Source organism: Mobula birostris, chromosome X (genome assembly GCF_030028105.1).
Source record: "Mobula birostris isolate sMobBir1 chromosome X, sMobBir1.hap1, whole genome shotgun sequence".
Taxonomy (NCBI): Eukaryota; Metazoa; Chordata; class Chondrichthyes; order Myliobatiformes; family Myliobatidae; genus Mobula; species Mobula birostris.
The window spans coordinates 58,574,285-58,592,959 of NC_092402.1; the positions used below are offsets into that span (position 1 = coordinate 58,574,285).

Consider the following 18,675-nt stretch of genomic DNA (forward strand, 5'->3'; position numbering starts at 1 on the left):
GGAGCCATGGGCACTTACAAAATGTTAACCCATAACTAAGTCCTTAGCCAAGCAGTGTGGAGCACAGTTCTACCATGCTGGGAGCCCATGTTCAAGGTCAGCTTGAAACAAATCAAATATGAATTTCACCGAAGGTTCCTTTCAATGAATGATTAACACTCTGTGTTCTAGGAGGCATTGTGGATCCTCGTGAATCCCTTCTTTGCCAATTGAATGAGGATAATAAAGGGCATTGGTTTTTCTTGGGAAAACATAACATCATATGTAAGGATGTACATTGTGTATTGCACTTCTTATCCTAGTGTATTTTTTGCTTTGAGAGAATTAATAGATCTCCTATGTTGCTGGTTATGGGGTAGCCCTGGACCTGAACATGCCTTTTAATGCTTACTGTAGCCCTAATTCAGCCTGAACGCAATAGCATTTTGCTCATCGCTGTAATGCAGCAAATCTACTACAGCAATATTTCATAGGTTAAAAAGAATTGCACACTGTACTCATGCTGAAGGGTACAAGTCTCTCAGATACTACAATGGCAATATTTACCAACCACTTTTTGAAACTTGCTTGAGGTGTAAGTAACTTTGCTCTACTCTGCAAAACCTCCTGTTTCTTGCTACTTACTCAATAAAATATTGTTTTTCCAACTTGCAGTACCGTGGAAGAGTCTTAGACACACATTTATACAGGTAGCTAGGATGCGTAAGACTTTTGCACAGTAATGTATTTGTCAACTTGGAGCGGGGAGTGAGATTGTAAATCTGGCAGGAGCAAAGGATGTTGAGAATGGCCAGGATGGAGTGCCCCGGGAGGGGTGTGGGGCAGACAGGTAGCAGAGAAGGAGTGCCAGGAGTGGGGGTTGGCATTGGTGTAGACACACCCAGCCCTGAAAAAGCAGGCAAGGTCATTTGATTCCAAACAATTGGTGTATTGATCATTACAGAATGTCTCTCTGGTGGTTCCTGGTTCCTGCTCCCTCCCCTTTCTTCCTAACCATGATTCTTCTCTCTCTGCCCCCTTCCCACTCTCAGTCCACAATAGAGACCCATATCAGAATCAGGTTTATCATCACTCACATATGTCATGAATTTTGTTTTTTTTTGTGGCTGCAATACGGTGCAATACATAAAATTGCTACAATACTGTGCAAAAGTCTTAGGCACCATAGCTATATATAGGCGCTTAAGACTTTTGCACAGTATTGTACATGGTGACTTTTGTAGTGTTTGCTTAAGATGCTAAGATCAATCCTAACCTCCTCTTATAAAGATAAAGATTAGCTTTATATGCCACATGTACAACAAGACATATGGTGCGTCTTTTGCATCAAATCAGTGAGGATTGTGCTGGCAATCCATGAATGTCACCACACTTCTGGCGCTAACACAGCATGCCTACAATTGACTAACTCTAACCTGTACATCATTTTTTTTTTATTGTGGGAGGAAACTGAAGCACCCAGAGGGGTCATGGGGAGAATGTACAAACTTCTCACAGACAGCAGCAGGAATCGTACCCTGATCTTAGAGCCAGTGCTGTAAAGTATTATGCCAACTGCTATGCTACCATGCTGCCTCTTCCCCATCTACATGCTATCCCTTTGGAAAAGTATCCACAGATAGACTCATCTTCCACATGGTCACCAGTGACACCCAGCTCCACTTCTCTGGTCCCTCTCTTGATCCTCCAGTGCCTTTCTTCTAGCAGGTGGCTTACTTGAAATCCAGTTTTTGACCAGTTGCAACTGCTGCAGCTAAACATGGAAAACTTTTAGCCAGTAAGTTATTCCCCTTGCTGGTTAATGTCCCAGCCTGCAACCATGGTGTCCTATATGACCCAAGCTGATCTTTAAACCTCCTTCACTATTTTGTCACAAAGACCTCCCATTTACACCCCTTAATGTCAATTATGTATCCCTTACTCAACCCATGAGATGCTGGAACCCTCATCAGTACTTTTGTCACCTACAGAGTGCATTTTCAATTGTCTTCTGGCTAGCCTTCTTGTTTACACCCTTTATAAATTTCACTCATAAACTCTTGTTTGTTTCTATACCACAGCAACTTCTCTGGAACTTTGCTTCTTCTCAGTTATTTACCTAATTTTAATACATTTCTCTTTGCCTGACATGTGTTATGAGGAGAATTCTTGGTTCTTGCTGAAGCTGCTGCTGGTGCACCTGTGTGCCAGTGAAGTTGATCCGCTGTAAAGTCTACAATGACTTGCACCTTGAATGGGTGTTTATTGCCACAGTCTCTGCCTCACAGACTGACTTCTGCCGCAATATCCAAGATCAGTATTAAACTGCCTCAAGCATGCCACTTCAGCACTGCGCAAAGATGAATCCCATTACTGTTACACAAGGTTTCTTCAACTCAAAATTTTCATTTCACAAGTTGTTTGAACTGCTGAATGTTTTTTTTTCTTTCTGCTGCTCCAGTTTCAGTTGTTTTTGATAATTGTTTTGTCTGGTGTTATGTGAGACAGATTGTACTGATACTTTCTGGACATTAAAGTTCCACAGAAAATGGGTGGAACCTGCAAATAACAACTTGCTACTTTGTCACATATGTGCTTACAGTTTATTTCATCGAGTCTTTCTGTGCAGGCCAATTATGGCATGATTATGGTATTGTAGTTGTGAAGGAGGTGGTGATAAGACAACTCCCAGTGCATTTTGCACACAGAATTTGTCCGTAGTAGATGGTAACCCTAGCCTTTAAGGTATAGGTGCAATTTGTAATTTAAATTCCAGACAGCGGTAGGCTTGCAGGATAGAATTTATTGTATTAATTTCTAATATTAAGAAAATTATTTAATGGGTAAGTTCAAACACGAGAAAATCTGCAGATGCTGGATATCCAAGCAACACACACAAAATGCTAGAGGAATTCAGCAGGCCAGACAGCATCTGTGGAAAAGAGTACAGTTGACATTTCAGGCCAAGACCCTTCTTCAGGACGGGAAAATAAGATGAGAAGTCAGAGCAATAAGGTGGGGGGAGGGGAGGAAGAAGTGCAAGGTGATAGGTGAAACCGGGAGGAGAGATGTCTCACCTATCACCTCCCACCTTGCACTTCTTCCTCCCCTCCCCTCACCTTATTGCTCTGACTTCTCATCTTATTTTCCCGTCCTGAAGAAGGGTCTCAGCCTGAAACATTGAAGTTTGCTCTTTTCCGTAGATGCTGCCTGGCCTGCTGAGTTCCTCCAGCATTTTGTTAATGGGTAAGTTCAGTGATTTTCTTTTTGATTTTGAAATTGTATGAATTTTGTGTTCTATAAATGTTACTGGTAGCTACATAGAGTGACCTAAGGATTAATGAATTTGGCAGCTCAAAGCACCATGATGATAATAATTAGATTGATTTATATGGTTGTTTTTATGGCGTGTGCTGGTTCATAAATTGCAGTATTTGGGGGAGAAAATTGGTAACAATGGATAAGTGGTTACTTGAGCCAACCATGGATTGTTTTTTGCCCCTTTAGGCGTAAGATTCTTTACAGGTGTGATGTGATGACCTGAGGTGTGACACTTTTAAGGTGTGGCTCCTCTGAGGCCACACTTACAGGTGTGACACTACACACTTGTGTTGCACACATGCCTGTTAGTTATATAGATAGATTGTGTGAGTTGATCTGTGTAACAGCTGCTTTGTATAAAACTAAACTGGGCAAAACTTTTTCAGCCAATCGGTTGGATTCCTTCAGCCACCTGGTCCAGAGCAGTACCAGATGCCTCAATCTCCCTCTCCTTGTAACCCAGCGCAAATGCAGCAACAATATACAGGTTAGTGCAAATTTACTCTCGCACATCTTCAGATTAGCATACATCAACTTGGCAAAGCATCAGTAGCCTTTAGTGCTCGCACTCTGATAGGGATCTGTAAAATCACGTCTGTACTCTTAACACTTTGCTGTTTCTACCGAGCATAATTTGTCACAAACATGGCATAAACTATAGACTTCCCTGCAAAGGTTTTGGTGGCAAAAATGGAGAATTTAGAAACCCCAAGCACGAATGTATTTGTGTTGTATGAATGAATTGAAATGGTCAATATGATAGCTTTATTCTGTCTGAAGACTGATCCAGGACTTTGGGATACTATCCTGGGGAGAATGAAAAGCAAATGCCCTTTAACCAATACTTAGTCTAATTGCTTTTATAAGTTCCATAGCTTTATAAGTAATGAACATTCTAAGCTGTTAAAAAAAAACAGAAAATACTAGGAAAACTCAGCAGGACTGGCAGCATCACTCTAAGATGAACTGTCTGTTGTTGTTCTGCACACAGGCAGTTTCCTTTTAATTCTAAGCTCTGTTGGAAATTAACATCTGGTGACAACAGGTCCCAGAAATGTGCTCCAAATAAAGAGGAGTGAATTGGGGATGCGGGGCAAGTTAAAACAAAGTCATTGAAACCTGAGATTTCATTCCTCGTGTGCAGATACGCTTGCTTGCCATCTTTCATACAGTGACACTTATCGGAGAGTCTGATCACTGTTTCCTCTCCCTGCATCTCCCTACCAACTCTATCCCTAAAACTGTCTAACTGTGGCCCTGTCCCTGTGGCTAACCCTCCCAGTCATTGTGAAGAAACTAAACAAAATACTGATGATGAAATCCTACTGTTCAGCTTTGGTAGGTCCTGTGCTTTCTGAATTCTTCTTTCACCCTTGCCTGCCCATAGTTAAAATTGCGTGATAAGGAATGAGAACCAGCTTGACCATCTGAATTTTGACTGGCTGAAATTGTTATAGCCACAGGACTTTTCAGCCATTCAGTAGCAAAGTTAAAGTTCATGGGGAGCAGGCAGGAAATTGGAGTTGAGGCCAAGGTCAGATCAGTCATGATCTGATTGAATGACAGAGCAGATTTGAGGGGCTGAATGTACTTGCTGCTGCTCCTTTTTCTTATGTTCAGTCCTGATTTTAGAGATTAAAATGTCATCTCTACAAAGCATAGTAATAAATAGTGTTCTGTTGAGCCAACAACGAGGACACAGAGAGAAACATTAAACAAGACCAGAACTTCTTAAAATCAATTTCCTAAGGAAGTGCACCAAGAATATAACTATGCCATGCTTAGACTCTGGCTGTCTGAAAAGAAGTATCCTAAATTTCCTCCAGTGGTCCTTTTGTATTGTGGTGTGTTCCCTTTTTATTCCAAATGCTTGTAGATTTGAATGATAGGTCTGCCAATTGCAATCACGTGGCCTTAAGCTTATAAAGGTTGGCAGTTGCCTTTTCATCTCAAAGTAATAATACTGTTAAAGCTAGAGTAGTTCATAAATTAGGTGTTATGCTCAGTGACTTTGTAAAGTGTGAGGCCAGAAATATGGCACAGTTTTGTTGGGTAATAATGGGGAAATTGGAGGGAATAGGAGAGGGGAATATGCAGTTTTAATTGCAATCAATTCCTTTTTTTTTCCCAAAAAGGTGACTGTATCTTAATGCAATATAAAATATAACCAGAGAAATGCAGACGTGAAAATCCACCAGCCTAATAAGTGAGATACTGCTGAAATTGGAACCTTCTAATTGATGGACTGGAAAGCCCTTATCTCATGAAGTTCGTCAATGAGGAATAAAGTGATTTGGTGACATTCATGAGATAAACTCTCTCAAAGTATTTCTGGCATCTAGGTTCTGAGTCTCTGTGGTACTATCATGTGAGTGCATAAATTACAGGCGTCAGCACCTACTGCCTTTTAATTAGCTGCAGAGATGCATGCCCTCCAGTTTTCCTATGTATCAGTAAATGAATATTTTGTTGTATTGCTTGGGATGATTGCAATTGCAAATTCTCTTTACATTTTGGCTGGAATTTACACAAGCACAGCAGTAACTTAATACTGGGGCATTTTTATTTGAAAATGTAACAGTGTACAAACAAATAACAGCATTATTAATGCGCAAGTTGGCAGACAATGTAGTGAGGAATTACAAATCAGTTAGCTTAAAAAAAATAGTATTTTGCGCTTAACCTGCCCGTGATTTTCATGAGGTTGTATATTAATTATGCATTAAACTAGTAACAGAAAGTTTAGTCATTTTCAGTATAATTAAACCTATACCAGCATGTTAGTTGTTAATGATTGCTGATTAACTTCTCTTGCTTAGAATGTAGAGTTATAAGCGTGGACTCTCATTTCTTCAGGCTGTGAATAGTTTCAATATCAATTTTTATTTTGATGTTTCAAATTTGTCTTTTTCTACTTACTCCAAATCTATACCTTTTCCTCTATATGTGTATCTGTTTTGGTATTATATTTGCCCCCTCTAAATCACCCACCCTTCTCATCCCTTCATGTTTATTTCTCAATGTTCTAATCTCATTGGATAAGAAGATATACTGTTGATTCTGTTCACCAAGGTCCCAGATGCCCAGTTATCCTTGCTGCACCATTATCAGCTTGTATTTCCAATGATGTTGTGGCAAAACTAAAGCCAAAACATGCACAAACAGGTCTATCTTGGCATCCAGCAAATGCCCTACTTCAGCAAAATCTGGGCTATCATCTTTATTTACAGTCTTTGTGTGCAGGAGTCTGCATTAGTTCAGTGAGAGATGCTCTGTAGTTTATCATATTGTACTTGTACTGCACTGAACTTGTCCTCTGGAACAAAATTGAAATCAGTATTAAAGTGAGTGCTTGTCCTTATTTACTAAGGATCTAAAGTATCCTAAACCACAAAAGCTCATCCATATGTGACTTGACAATTTGACTAATTTAACTGATATCGCTCTTCAACTCAGTGTTCCCTGCTTCCGACAGAGAAGAGACTTCATCTTTCGTTTCAAAAGTCTTGAAGATGCTCTTACATTTCATCGCATTCCCGGACGATTACACCCTGTTCATTGCGCTCTAACCAGACGCTTGAGATTGCTGGCTTTAAAAGGATTGCAATGAACACTTACAAAAGTGCCCAATGTACTTGGATTATAAAAGGTGGTATCCTTTTAGAGAGTTTGAGTAACAGATTTTAAGTCTCATTAGTTTCATATATAGTCTAATACACAGCAAATCAAAATTTAATGCTTTAAAATAAAAGCTTGGGAAACTGCAAATGTTTGAGATGATTTTCAAAATCAACCACTTAAGCTCGAGCAAATCAGTGAGATATTGTAACATGAGATTTTACTGTTTTGGTAGGGCAGACAATGTGACTGGTTTTGCAGATTTTATTTAAGTATAACTAAATCAGGCACAGTAATAAAATCAATTTTATCTGAACTGTGCTGACACTGATTTCTTTTGAGTGGTATTTTGTAATAGGAAGTGCCTTCAGATCCTAAAGAGGTAAGTATATTTTAAATGAAGATTCTCAAAGTGGAATTATATGTACGTGATTTACTACCTAATACTGAGATTGTACGGGTAGTAATCAGTTTGTTTTGTCTCCCCACCTCAGGTGTACCAGCACCCAGTCATGGAGTAGTGGTCATGCAGCTGAGTGTACCTAATGGCCCTCAACCCTCTCAGCCCCCTTTGTTACCGCAGTGGAACCAGTGCAAATACTACAGTGTGGAGCAGCGAGGGCAGAAACCCACTGAGCTCTACAACCCTGATAATCCCACCCAGGTATCCAATTAATTGTTTAATATATGTTGTAGTTCGTGCCGCTATCTATCAACTGAGTCAGTTATTCTAATTTTGTACTGATTGTACTGACAAAAACATTGTCTTGTCTCAAATGAATGAATTACTTTTTCCATGTTGCAATGCAGCACACGTGGATCCTCAACCAAACATTCTCGGCTGTGTGAAGGGAGAACAGACTGGTGCATTAAATTTTATAAAGTAACAATTCACGGGAATGGCAATGCTGTGATGTTCTGGGATTTTGGTTGGCGGGGATAAAATGGCTTCAATTAATTGTAAGGGACGGTCTGAAAATGGTGAGATAGACAGAAGGCAAGTATGTAAACTTAGAATAACTCAGTCAGGTAGAAGTATATTAGCAGTCTCTGGTTAATTTTACAATAATGCAGCTACTTAACAAGACCAGTTAGCTCAGAACAACTGGAATTTGCTCAAAAGTTTCAGGTTAAATCTCAGAAGCTGCAAACTTTAGCTGTATAGCACATGAGTGTGAGTATTAAAATGATTGCAGTAGGGTTCCCAATGCACGTCTGTACATTCTAACTATTTGTCATATTGTTCAATACTCTCATGTTAGACTGCACAGAAGTGACAGCTTGTAATATCTGTCATTGTGCAGTGCAGAATTGGAACAAGCATTGCTGGATTGCTCTTCCAAGATGCAGCTATATGTTGGGTATACATGGAGGATCCAGTACTCATAGCAGGAAAGACTCAGATTTGTGGTTTTCATCAGTTCCATGCTGATATATGATTGAATGATTATTGAATGCTGAGTATTATGACAGGCTTTGATTCTATGATCATTGGTGTTACAGGAAAAAAAAAAGAATTGTGTGTCTTGACTCCAAGATCAAGTAGGTTGTGCTACTTCTGCTTTCAGTAACAGGTGTTATTGTGATGATCAAAGCATCTTGGCATGTAGTAAACAGGGAAATTAAGGGGAGTACTTGCAGAGCAGGCCAGGCAGGGCTTTTGAATATTTTTAATGTCAGAGGCAGATAAATGAGTGAAAGGTTACTAGGAGTAAATGCAAATGTGAGGTTACAATCAGGTCGACCTTGATCTCATTGAATGACTGAGTAGGCTCGAGTGGATGAGTGGCCTACTCCTGCCCCTAATCATACTTTGATATGTAACCCACCAGGAGGTAGAGAAGGGTCCTTAGCAGGAGGTCCTACTGAGCAAGTGCGCTTACAAAGCAGTGTTCACCTCAATGAGGTTTCAATGCCTAAAGATATACAACTTCAATAAAGAATTCTGTCAGAAGTATGCCATAAGCTGCAGTCACAGCCACAGAATAGGAATTCAGCATGTTGCCAGGAACAAGGGAACAGAGATAAGCTGTTTAACTTTTTAAACCTGTTGTGCTATCCAGAGAGATCCTGGCTGATCTGTTCCTTAACTCCTTCAACCTGCCTTTTCCCCGCAACCTTAACACTTTTTTTATTAAGGATGATTTATTCTCAAACTTAAAATTAAGAATTTATCAACCTTCAGTAATTGTTTGTGTAAGAGACTTCCAGATTTTCTCCCACTTCCTGCATGTCAAGGTGTTACCTGATTTTAGCTCCAGGAATACCTGGTCTTAGTTTTTGGAAGATGTCCCCTTATCCTATCCTGTACAACTGGGAGAAATTGTTTCTTTCATATCCTATCAGTTGCTAGTAATATATTGAAGACTTCATTAGAGTCATTATTGAGTATCCTAAATAACTAGTTTTGTGTAATTGCTCTACATTGCTCTTATGATTTAGTTCTGGGAAGTCCAGCTATCATTCTTGTAACCAGATACTGCATCCTCTCTATGACTAGTCTCTTCTTCTTAGGAGTGTGGTCCCCGGAACTGCTGGTGTTGCTCCAGGTGTGTTCCAACCAACATTTGATATAGCTGTTATATACCTTCCATTCACTCGTACTCCTAAGTCCTCTATGCAAAGATCAAATTCATAAGACTATAAGACAGCCTTTATGATGATTTTCTGCACCTGTCTCTAGCATTTTAGTGATCCATGTGTGTGAACTCTGAATCTGTATGGTCAGGCACTCTTTAGAGCTTTTCACCATTTAGAAAGTGCCCTTTCTTTTGGTTTTAGGCCTCGAGTTGATGACCTCACATCTGTCTACTTTGAAATCTCCATTGGCTCAATCTATTAATTTCTCTTTAATGTAATGTTGCCACCCACGTTACTTACAAAGCTACCTACTATGTTACTGGCAAACTTGAAAATGTAGCTTTCTACCCATTATCAAATCTTTTAACAATACAGTGAATAGTTGATGTTCCTTGTGGGACTTCATTAGTCACATTCTGCCACCTTGAGCATTATCTGTACTCTCCATCTTCTGATGCTCAGTCAGTTTGCAATTGACGAAGTCGTTGTGGACAGCAGAGTTCATGTTTCTAGACTTTTACCGTGCGAGGGCGGAGGGCACGTACAACATGTCATGATACGCAGCATTCATATCAGATATGCTTTACTCCTGGACAGTGGAATTCATTTGCTTCTCTTTTGCTAGAAATTAACAAGGATTGTAGGTTCCTGATTCTGCAGGTTCACATGACGTTAGATAATACATTTTGAAATCCTTACAGACCTCTTGTACACAGTGTTTGGATTGTAAATGGTTACAATAACCGTACTACTTAGGAATGATGTTATTTTTCAATTCCCTTTATAAAAGATTATTAATAATTTTGGAACAGGTTTCCTAAAATGCCTTATTTAGTTCAGTCTGTCTCTGTTATAATTTTATTAATAGTAAAACAATGAATACACATAAATAAGCAACAGGACTTATCCTTTTTCCTTAAAAAAAAAGTCCATAATTATTGTTAATACAGGTTTTCCCCACCATCCGAAGGTAGAGTGTTCCTATGAAACAGTTGGTAAGCTGGAATGTCGTAAAGTGAAGAAGCAATTCCCATTTACTTATATGGGAAAAATTTGTGAGTGTTCTCAGACCCAAAAAATAACCTACCAAATCATGCCAAATAACACATAAAACCTAAAATAATAGTAACATATCGTAAAAGCAGGAATGATATGATAAATACACAGCCTATATAAAGTAAAAATACTTTTCTACAATCATTGCCGCACTGTTCTCCGTAGCGAAAATCTCATGCAAGCGCTCTTGGCAGAAACACTCTCTCCAGTAACCTCTAAGCTATGAAGCTGCCAAATCATACCAAATAACACATAAAAATACACAGCCTATATAAAGTAGAAATAATGTATGTACAGTGTAGTTTCACTTACCGGAATCGGGAAGACAGCGCCGAGCACACTGATGATGGAGTGTTAGGCTGAGTCATTGGAGGTCGGGGTGGTGCAGTGGTCCCCAACCTCTGGGCCGCCGACCGATACCAATCCGCAGAGAATGCAGCGGTAGCCGGGACGCACCCAGCACGTCTTTAAGAAAAAAGCCAAAATAGACAAGCTAATTAATTAGGTGCCGCCCGGCACGTAATTAATTAGCTTGTTTATGCTGGGTGCGTCCCGGCTACTGCTGCATTCTCCGCGGCAATGTATCAATCCGCGGCCCGGGGGTTGGGGTGGTGGGACACTGGGGTGTCATCTCATCGTCGTCTGTTTCCATCAGGGCAGGCAGGTCATCTTCTTCTATGTCTGCCTGCCTCGATGTCGAAGGTCAAGGTTCGTCGTCTGCTGTGGCTGATGTGGAAGGCTTGAAAAATGACAGTATGCTTGACTGCTTAGCCTCGCACATTTTTCTATCATAGTTTTTTGTAAGCACTCAAACCATCTTGCAGATATGCCCTAAACTGACATACCCTTTCAAAATTAAAGTCGTACTTTTCTACAATCATTGCAGCGAAACTCTCACGCAGTTGCTTCACGTTCAGTTCCTGGACGACTTCACTTTTGGTCTGTTCGCTACTGCATTCAGTTTCGATTGTTATCCTTTCCTCTTCCAATTGCATCAGCTTCTCATCTATCAGTTCTTGGTCATGGGATGCCAAACCTCTTCAACATCATCTTCGTCAGCTTCCACAAGCCAAACTCACTTTGTCTTTACTTCGTTCACCACGATCGAAACGCTTAATTATGTCTAGTTTTACACTAAGTGTAGCACCCTTACGAGCTCTGTTAGGCTTTTCTGATACCTTAGAACTCATCTTGCTAACGGCTGCTCACAGGCACGTGTTTAAGCAATGCTGGCTAGAATGCAGTTCTGGGGGAGGAGCTTGGCTGCTCGGGGCGCGCGCTGCCTTTTTTCGTAACTGTGGAAAGACCTTCTGTTAGCAAAAACAGGTAACTAATGTAGGTCTTTCGTAACAGCAAGGTTTCGTAAAGCGAACATTCGAAAAGCGGGGGACACCTGTAGTTCATTAATCAATCATAATCTCTGGTCAAAATTACCATGGCACACAAGAGGATTTTTTACAAGATTTTTGCCAATTTGGGCACACAAATAGATTCACCACTCCTGGACTAGACCATTGACATCCACAAACAATGTTTCTGCTGCCTGAACCACTCTGGTGGCATCTTCTTGTAAACAGCAGATCGAGTCTCCAGCTTTGTTATGGCTTTACTGTATGCTGGAAAACCCAGCTGCAGAACAAGAGGAGGAGGAGGGCAGGAGGTGTTTTTGGACAGGCAACCAGAGAACAATTGATTGGACTACGCTTTCTATGAACATGGAATAGATGGCTTTATTGCCAAATTTGCAGATGATAGGAAGATTGGTGGAGGGGCAGGTAGTGTTGAGGAAACAGGTAGGATGCAGAAGGACTTAGATTAGGAGAATGGGCAAGAACATAGCAAATGAAATACAATGTTGGAAAATGCAGAAGAAATATATGTGTGGACTATTTTCTAAATGGGGAGAAAATCCAGGAACTTGAGATGCAGAGGGACTTGGGAGTCCTTGTGCAGAACACCTTGAAGGTTAACTTGCAGGTTGAGTTGGTGGTGAGGAAGGCAAATGCCATACTAGCATTCATTTCAAGAGGTCTAGAATACAAGAACAAGGATATGTTGCTGAGGCTTTATAAGGCACTAGTGAGGCCTCACCTTGAGTATTGTGAACAGTTTTGGGCCCCTCATCTTAGAAAAGATATGGTGGCATTGGAGAGGGTCCAGAGGAGGTTCACAAGGGTGATTCCAGGAATGAAAGGGTTATCATACAAGGAATGTTTGATGGCACTGGGTCTGTACTCACTGAAATTCAGAAGGATGAGGGGGGATCTCATTGAAACCTTTCAAATGTTGAAAGGCCTAGACAGAGTACATGTGGAAAGGATGTTTCCTATGGTGGGGGAGTCTAGGAAAAGAGGGCACAGCCTCAGGATAGAGGGGTGCCCTTTCAAAACAGAGATGCAGAGAAATTTCTTTAGCCAAAGGGTGGTGAGTTTGTGGAATTTGTTGCCATGTGCAGCTGTGGAGGCCAGGTCATTGGGTGTATTTAAGGCAGAGATTGACAGGTTCTTGGTTGAACATGGCATCAGAAGTTACGGGGAGAAAGCTAGGAACCGGGGTTGAGGAGGATGGGGGAAAAAAAGGATCAGGCATGACTGAATGGCGGAGCAGACTCGATGGGCCAGATGGCCTGATTCTGCTCCTATGTCTTATGGAACCCAATCTCATTTCATTGTTGTTTCTATCTTGCCTGCCCTCTTGAGCTGACCATTCCAATACTTGACTGCAGTGACAATGCAAAATTCAAAATATCATGATTAAACATCCAACTATGCTGAAAAACATATAAACACCAATTTATCACCCTTCTACATTCCTTTAGTGCTTATTCCACACCCCCGCTCCCGTATTTGCACACATTTGTGTTCCTGCACAGTTCTCCGACGTTACTGGTGTACATATGTTGACTTTCAGTGGATAAGGCTTTAGAGAATGAACTTGTAGCTCTCGATTTAGAAAGTCCAACTCTCAACTACACCCTGCCCCAACGTGGAAGCAGTCTTGCTGATGGATAACAGCGTGGACACTGGAGGAGGTGCAATGTGAAATGCCTGCTTCGCTGCCACTGCTACTGTGTTAACCGGAATCTCCGGAGCAGAAGGCCCCGAATCCCCGGCTTTGCTTGTTTCGGCAGCCAGGGCAAGGTCGATGGCGCTCGGGAGGCTGTATCGGAGGGGCTGGTCGGAGGCTCGAAGTTTTCAGATGGATGTACTCAGTGTCGGCTGTGGTCAGGTGCTTCCAATGCATTGGCAGTTGTCGGTGCCTGGAGTTTTATGGCAGGGAGTTTCTCTGTTTTGCCGCCTGCTATCGGGGACTCGGGAGTCGATTGGGACTTGAGACTTTTTTTTTACTGTGCCCATGGTCTGTTTTTTTATCAAATTATGGTATTGCTTTGCACTGCTGTAACTATGTGTTATAATTATGTGCTTCTGTCAGTGTTAGTCTTCGGTTTGTCCTGTTTTTCTGTGATATCACTCTGGAGGAACATTGTATCATTTCTTAATGCATGTATGCATTTCTATATGACAGTAAATGAGGACTGAGTGTTCTCATAATCTAAAAATGTTGTTTATTCTGAAAGGGATAAGTAGATTTGCAGTGTCACCGTTCTCCCAGTGTGACACCTTGGTAATGCTTATAATTTGTTCAGCGACATTTCTGAAGTGCTGCTTTGAACGTTGTTGTCCAGAACTCTGCCGACAACAATCGAAACTTATGTTTGTATGCAGATCTTGCACAGCAGAAGAGCTTTCACTATGGGATATTGGCTGGCTTTTGCTTGTGGTGTAACACTGAACTTGAGACATTGTGCAGTCAAATTCTCTGTGATTCTTGGGTCAATGTGCAATGGGTGCTTCACCATTTCCGCACAGGGAGAGATAGACTCCAGGATCTTAATAAAACCATGTACTGGATTTCCCATGTTCCTTACTATTAGAAAAATGCTTTTTGGCCCACTAGCCAAAACCCAGCTGTCCATCAGCTGCTTCTTGAATTCTTCATCTAAGTCCACGCTTTCAGAACTTTGGAGAGCAGACGCCTTCACTGGCGATAAAGCCACTTACACCCAGTGCATGCAGATCTTGGTTCTGAGCTATGCTTTGTTGTACACGAGGTTTCTGTGGGTGCAAGTATCGCATCAAGTGACAGTGTGTTTTAATTTTCATTCTCTTACTTCTGAACAGCATCTTACCAGGTTGGATCTCTTGGCTATTTGAAAGGAGAAGTGCCCAAGACTAGAAATGTGGCAAAGTGAGAGATGCATCTTATAGCAGTTGTAAATCAAAACAGTCTGTGGGATGAGGGGATAATAATGTGTGAAAGAATTGTGTGCTGTGTAGTGGGTTTGGTTGATATAGCTGTCATGGTTGAATTGCGAGTAGTGCAGCTGGAGTACTGGTAAGTACAGGAAGATGTCATGGGTTCAGTCCTGGTCCTGACTGATGATGATTTTTAGCTGATTGAGGCTATATTGCATGAAGCAGTACAAGAGCAAGTGGTGACGTTGGTGGGAGATGAGATTTTAGCTGCCTTGATCAGGCACGTGAGGACATTGAACTTTTTTCAGTCTGCATCTATGGCCATGGGGTTTCACGCCTTGCATTGATCTCATCAGCGTATGCTACCACCACTGATTTGATGTAAGGCTTTCCGGCCATTTGTTGTTTGAGGAGCTCTTCCACCTTGATCATAGGGGCCTTCAGTGCTGCATCTGAAAATGTAAGTGCTCAGTTTGACTATGCCCTGTAACTTCATCCGAATAGTTGATAAATCCTCTGAATTGACTTGTATGTCTGGTTTCACTGACTGCATACTAGAGTTACAGGCAGTACTACTAAAGCAACTAAGAGCATGGTTAATGTTTCCCAATTACTGAAATCATGATAATGAACAGCCAGTACATATTTAAGTGTTGGACTCCATAGTGTTAGATGTCTTGGCTAAATCCCATTTCATTCTCTGCTACTGTTGAGTTTAACCCCCAAGGTATCATTGAGAGCATTTGTTCCAGTTTAGTTCTTAATCAGTAAATAAGAGTTAATAATTAGTATATCAGGTCAAGGGGTGTTAATGTTGATATACAGTACAAGTTTGCAGGGTGGCCGTTTTCTCTGCAGTTAACCATCTGCTGGAGCTCACTTGCAGAAATTGACTGCAAGTCACAATAAAATTAACTTGTTAGTAGTGGAGACATCCTTGACCTCAAGTGGAAAGAGGAAAATTATATTATTTGCACCCCCTCCCCCCGCCTTTGGGGCCCTGTATTAATGTAATAGAAAGAGCCCATTAACCTTATTCCAAGCTCTCTTAAAACACTATCTAGTTAGTTTGATGCTCCTGCTCTGTCCTTAGTCCTGCAAATGTTCTCTTTGTCATCACATGTCCAGTAATGATATACATAATTTTGTGTCTGAAACTTATTAGGAAGAAACTACAATACAGTCGACCTTCACTAATCAGACTACCTGTAATCCGGCCCTGATTATGCTTAATGTAATCCTTCTGTAATTCGGCAGTTTCACTAATCTGGCACTAATGGTGCCGGATTAGTGAAGGTCGACCTGTATTACACTTTAGTGCAGCAACAATAAAAAGGGAGAAAAATGGAGTGGTTAAATAATTTAAAACCACACCTTTGTTTTTGGATTGTTGATTTTTTTTCCTCTCAGTAGTCTGCGCCAATATGGCAATATAAAAACTAACTCAGCTGCACTACGGTTGTCTACACCAGATAGATTAGGGCTATAATGTTCATCACCTTCCCTCCTTTTAAAGGACACAATGCCAAACTCCATCAGGTACTATTGAGAAATAAAGTTTTGCTCCATTTATGTTCTGGGTCAATGAAGTCCATTATTTTAAACTGGCATTTTATAATCACCATAATATATCATAGGCACAATGAAATTAAAGATCCGAACAGCTTGATTTCCTGCATCTTTTGCTTCTTAAGCACCTCTGATGCTGATCATGTACTAATTATAACAGTAGGCAGGGCACTTCTCCACAACAAAAGATAATAGCACATGAGCCTCTGATGAATCCAATAGTATAATTCTGAGCAAGATATTGCATCACAATATTGGCAGAGGTCAATGGAAAAGTCAGCCACCCAACTCTTCAGCCAGTGAAGGTCCATTGGGAAAGTCACTGGTAATATAGGCTAGTCATCCTTTCAGCACAGTTTGGTGTATAAAATTATATAGTTACTGAATGCAGAGCATTCAAAAGTGGAGCAAGAAAAAACACCACCTTTTCATAGTTACAGCAATTGTTCCACATATTTTGAAGCACCACTTAAGATTTCTGTACTCTAGAATAGTGGGGCTAGATCTGGATAAAAATGTTTTTTTTACTTGAAATTAGTACACATGTCCCTTAACTATTCTGCATATGTAAAAACACCATCCCTCTTTGGGTCTACTAAAAATAAAACTTTCAGCAAATAAATATTCACTCAGTGGTCACTTTATTAGGTACAGGAGGTACCTGATAGAGTGGTCACTGAGTGCATGTTTGTGGTCTTCTGCTGCTGTAGCCCATCCATTCAAGATTCAATGTGTTGTTCATTCAGAGGTGCTCTTCTGCACACCACTGTTGTAACACGTGGTTATTTGAGTTACTGTTGCCTTCCTGTCACCTTGAACCAGTCTGGCCATTCTCCTCTGACCTCTCTCATTAACAAGGTATTTTTGCCCACAGAATTGCCACTTACTGAATGTTTTTTTTTGTTTTTCACACCATTTTTTCTAAATCTTAGAGAGTGTTGTGTGTGAAAATCTCTGGATATCAGCAGTTTCTGAGATACAGGTTTCCCCCGCCATCCAAAGGTAGAGCGTCGAGCACACTGATGATGGTGTATTAGGCTGAGTCGTCGGAGGTTGGGGTGGTGCAGTGGCCCCCACCCTCCAGGCCGCCAACTGATACCGATGGAAAAAGCCGAAATAAACAAGCTAATTAATTAGGTGCCGCCCAGCATGTAAATGTCGGCCCAGATCAGAGGCGACACAATTGGCAATCGCCTCTGATCTGGGCCGACATTTACGTGCCGGACGGCACCTAATTAATTAGCTTGTTTATTTTGGCTTTTTTCTTAAAGACGTGCTGGATGCCTCCCGGCTACCGCTGCATTCTCCGCGAATTGGTATCTGTCCACGGCCCAGGGGTTGGGACCACTGGGGTGGTGGGACACTGAGATGTCATCTCGTCGTCATCTGTTTCCATCAGGGCAGGCAGGTCATCTTCTTCTATGTCTGCCTGCCTCGATGTTGAAGGTCGAGGTTCGTCGTCTGCTGTGGCTGATGTGGAAGGCTTGAAAAATGACAGTATGTTTGACTGCTAGCCTCGTGCATTTTTCTATCATATAGTTCTTTGTAAGCACTCAAACCATTTTGCAAATATGCCCTAAACCAACATACCCTTTCAAAATTAAAGTCATACTTTATCAATGCAGCGAAAATCTCACGCAGTTGTTTCACGTTCAGTTTCTGGACAACTTCACTTTCGCTACTGCATTCGGTTTTGATTATTATCCTTTCCTCTTCCAATTGTATCAGCTCTCCATCTATCAGTTCTTGGTCATGGGATGCCAAACCTCTTCAACATCATCTTCATCAACTTCCACAAGCCAAACTCACTTTGTCCTTACTTCGTTCACCACGATTGAAACGCCTAATTATGTCTAGTTTTACGCTAAGTGTAACACCCTTACGAGCCCTTTCAGGCTTTTCCGATACCTTAGAACTCATCTTGCAAACGACTGCTCAGAGGCACGTTTTTAAGCAATGCCGGCGAGAATGCCGTTCCGAATCCGGGGGAGAGCGGCTGCTTGGGGCGTGCGCTGCTTTTTCCACGTGCTGCCTTTTTTCGTAACAGTGAAAACACCTTCTGTTAGCGAAAACAGGTAACTAATGTAGTTCTTTCATGACAGCGAGGTTTCGTAAAGCGAATGTTCGAAAAGCGGGAGACACCTGTACTCAAACCTGGCACCAACAATCATTCCACGGTTAAGGTGACTCGGATCACATTTCTTTCCTGTTCTGATGTTTGGTCTGAACAACAAATGAATCTCTTGACCACGCCTGCATGCTTTTATACATTGAGTTGCTGTTAAGTGACTAGCTG

General features: G+C 41.2%; 1 protein-coding gene across 6 annotated transcripts in view; it reads left to right on the top strand.

Moving 5' to 3' along the window:
* LOC140191759 (R3H domain-containing protein 2) overlaps positions 1 to 18,675 on the top strand; it is a 274,246-nt gene that overhangs the window by 237,723 nt on the left and 17,848 nt on the right. For all 6 annotated transcript variants that reach the window (XM_072249472.1, XM_072249476.1, XM_072249470.1 and 3 more), the window contains 2 exons: positions 3,687 to 3,787; positions 7,413 to 7,582. In XM_072249472.1, the coding sequence (XP_072105573.1) occupies positions 3,687 to 3,787; positions 7,413 to 7,582 (271 nt within the window). The remainder of the gene's footprint in view (positions 1 to 3,686; positions 3,788 to 7,412; positions 7,583 to 18,675) is intronic.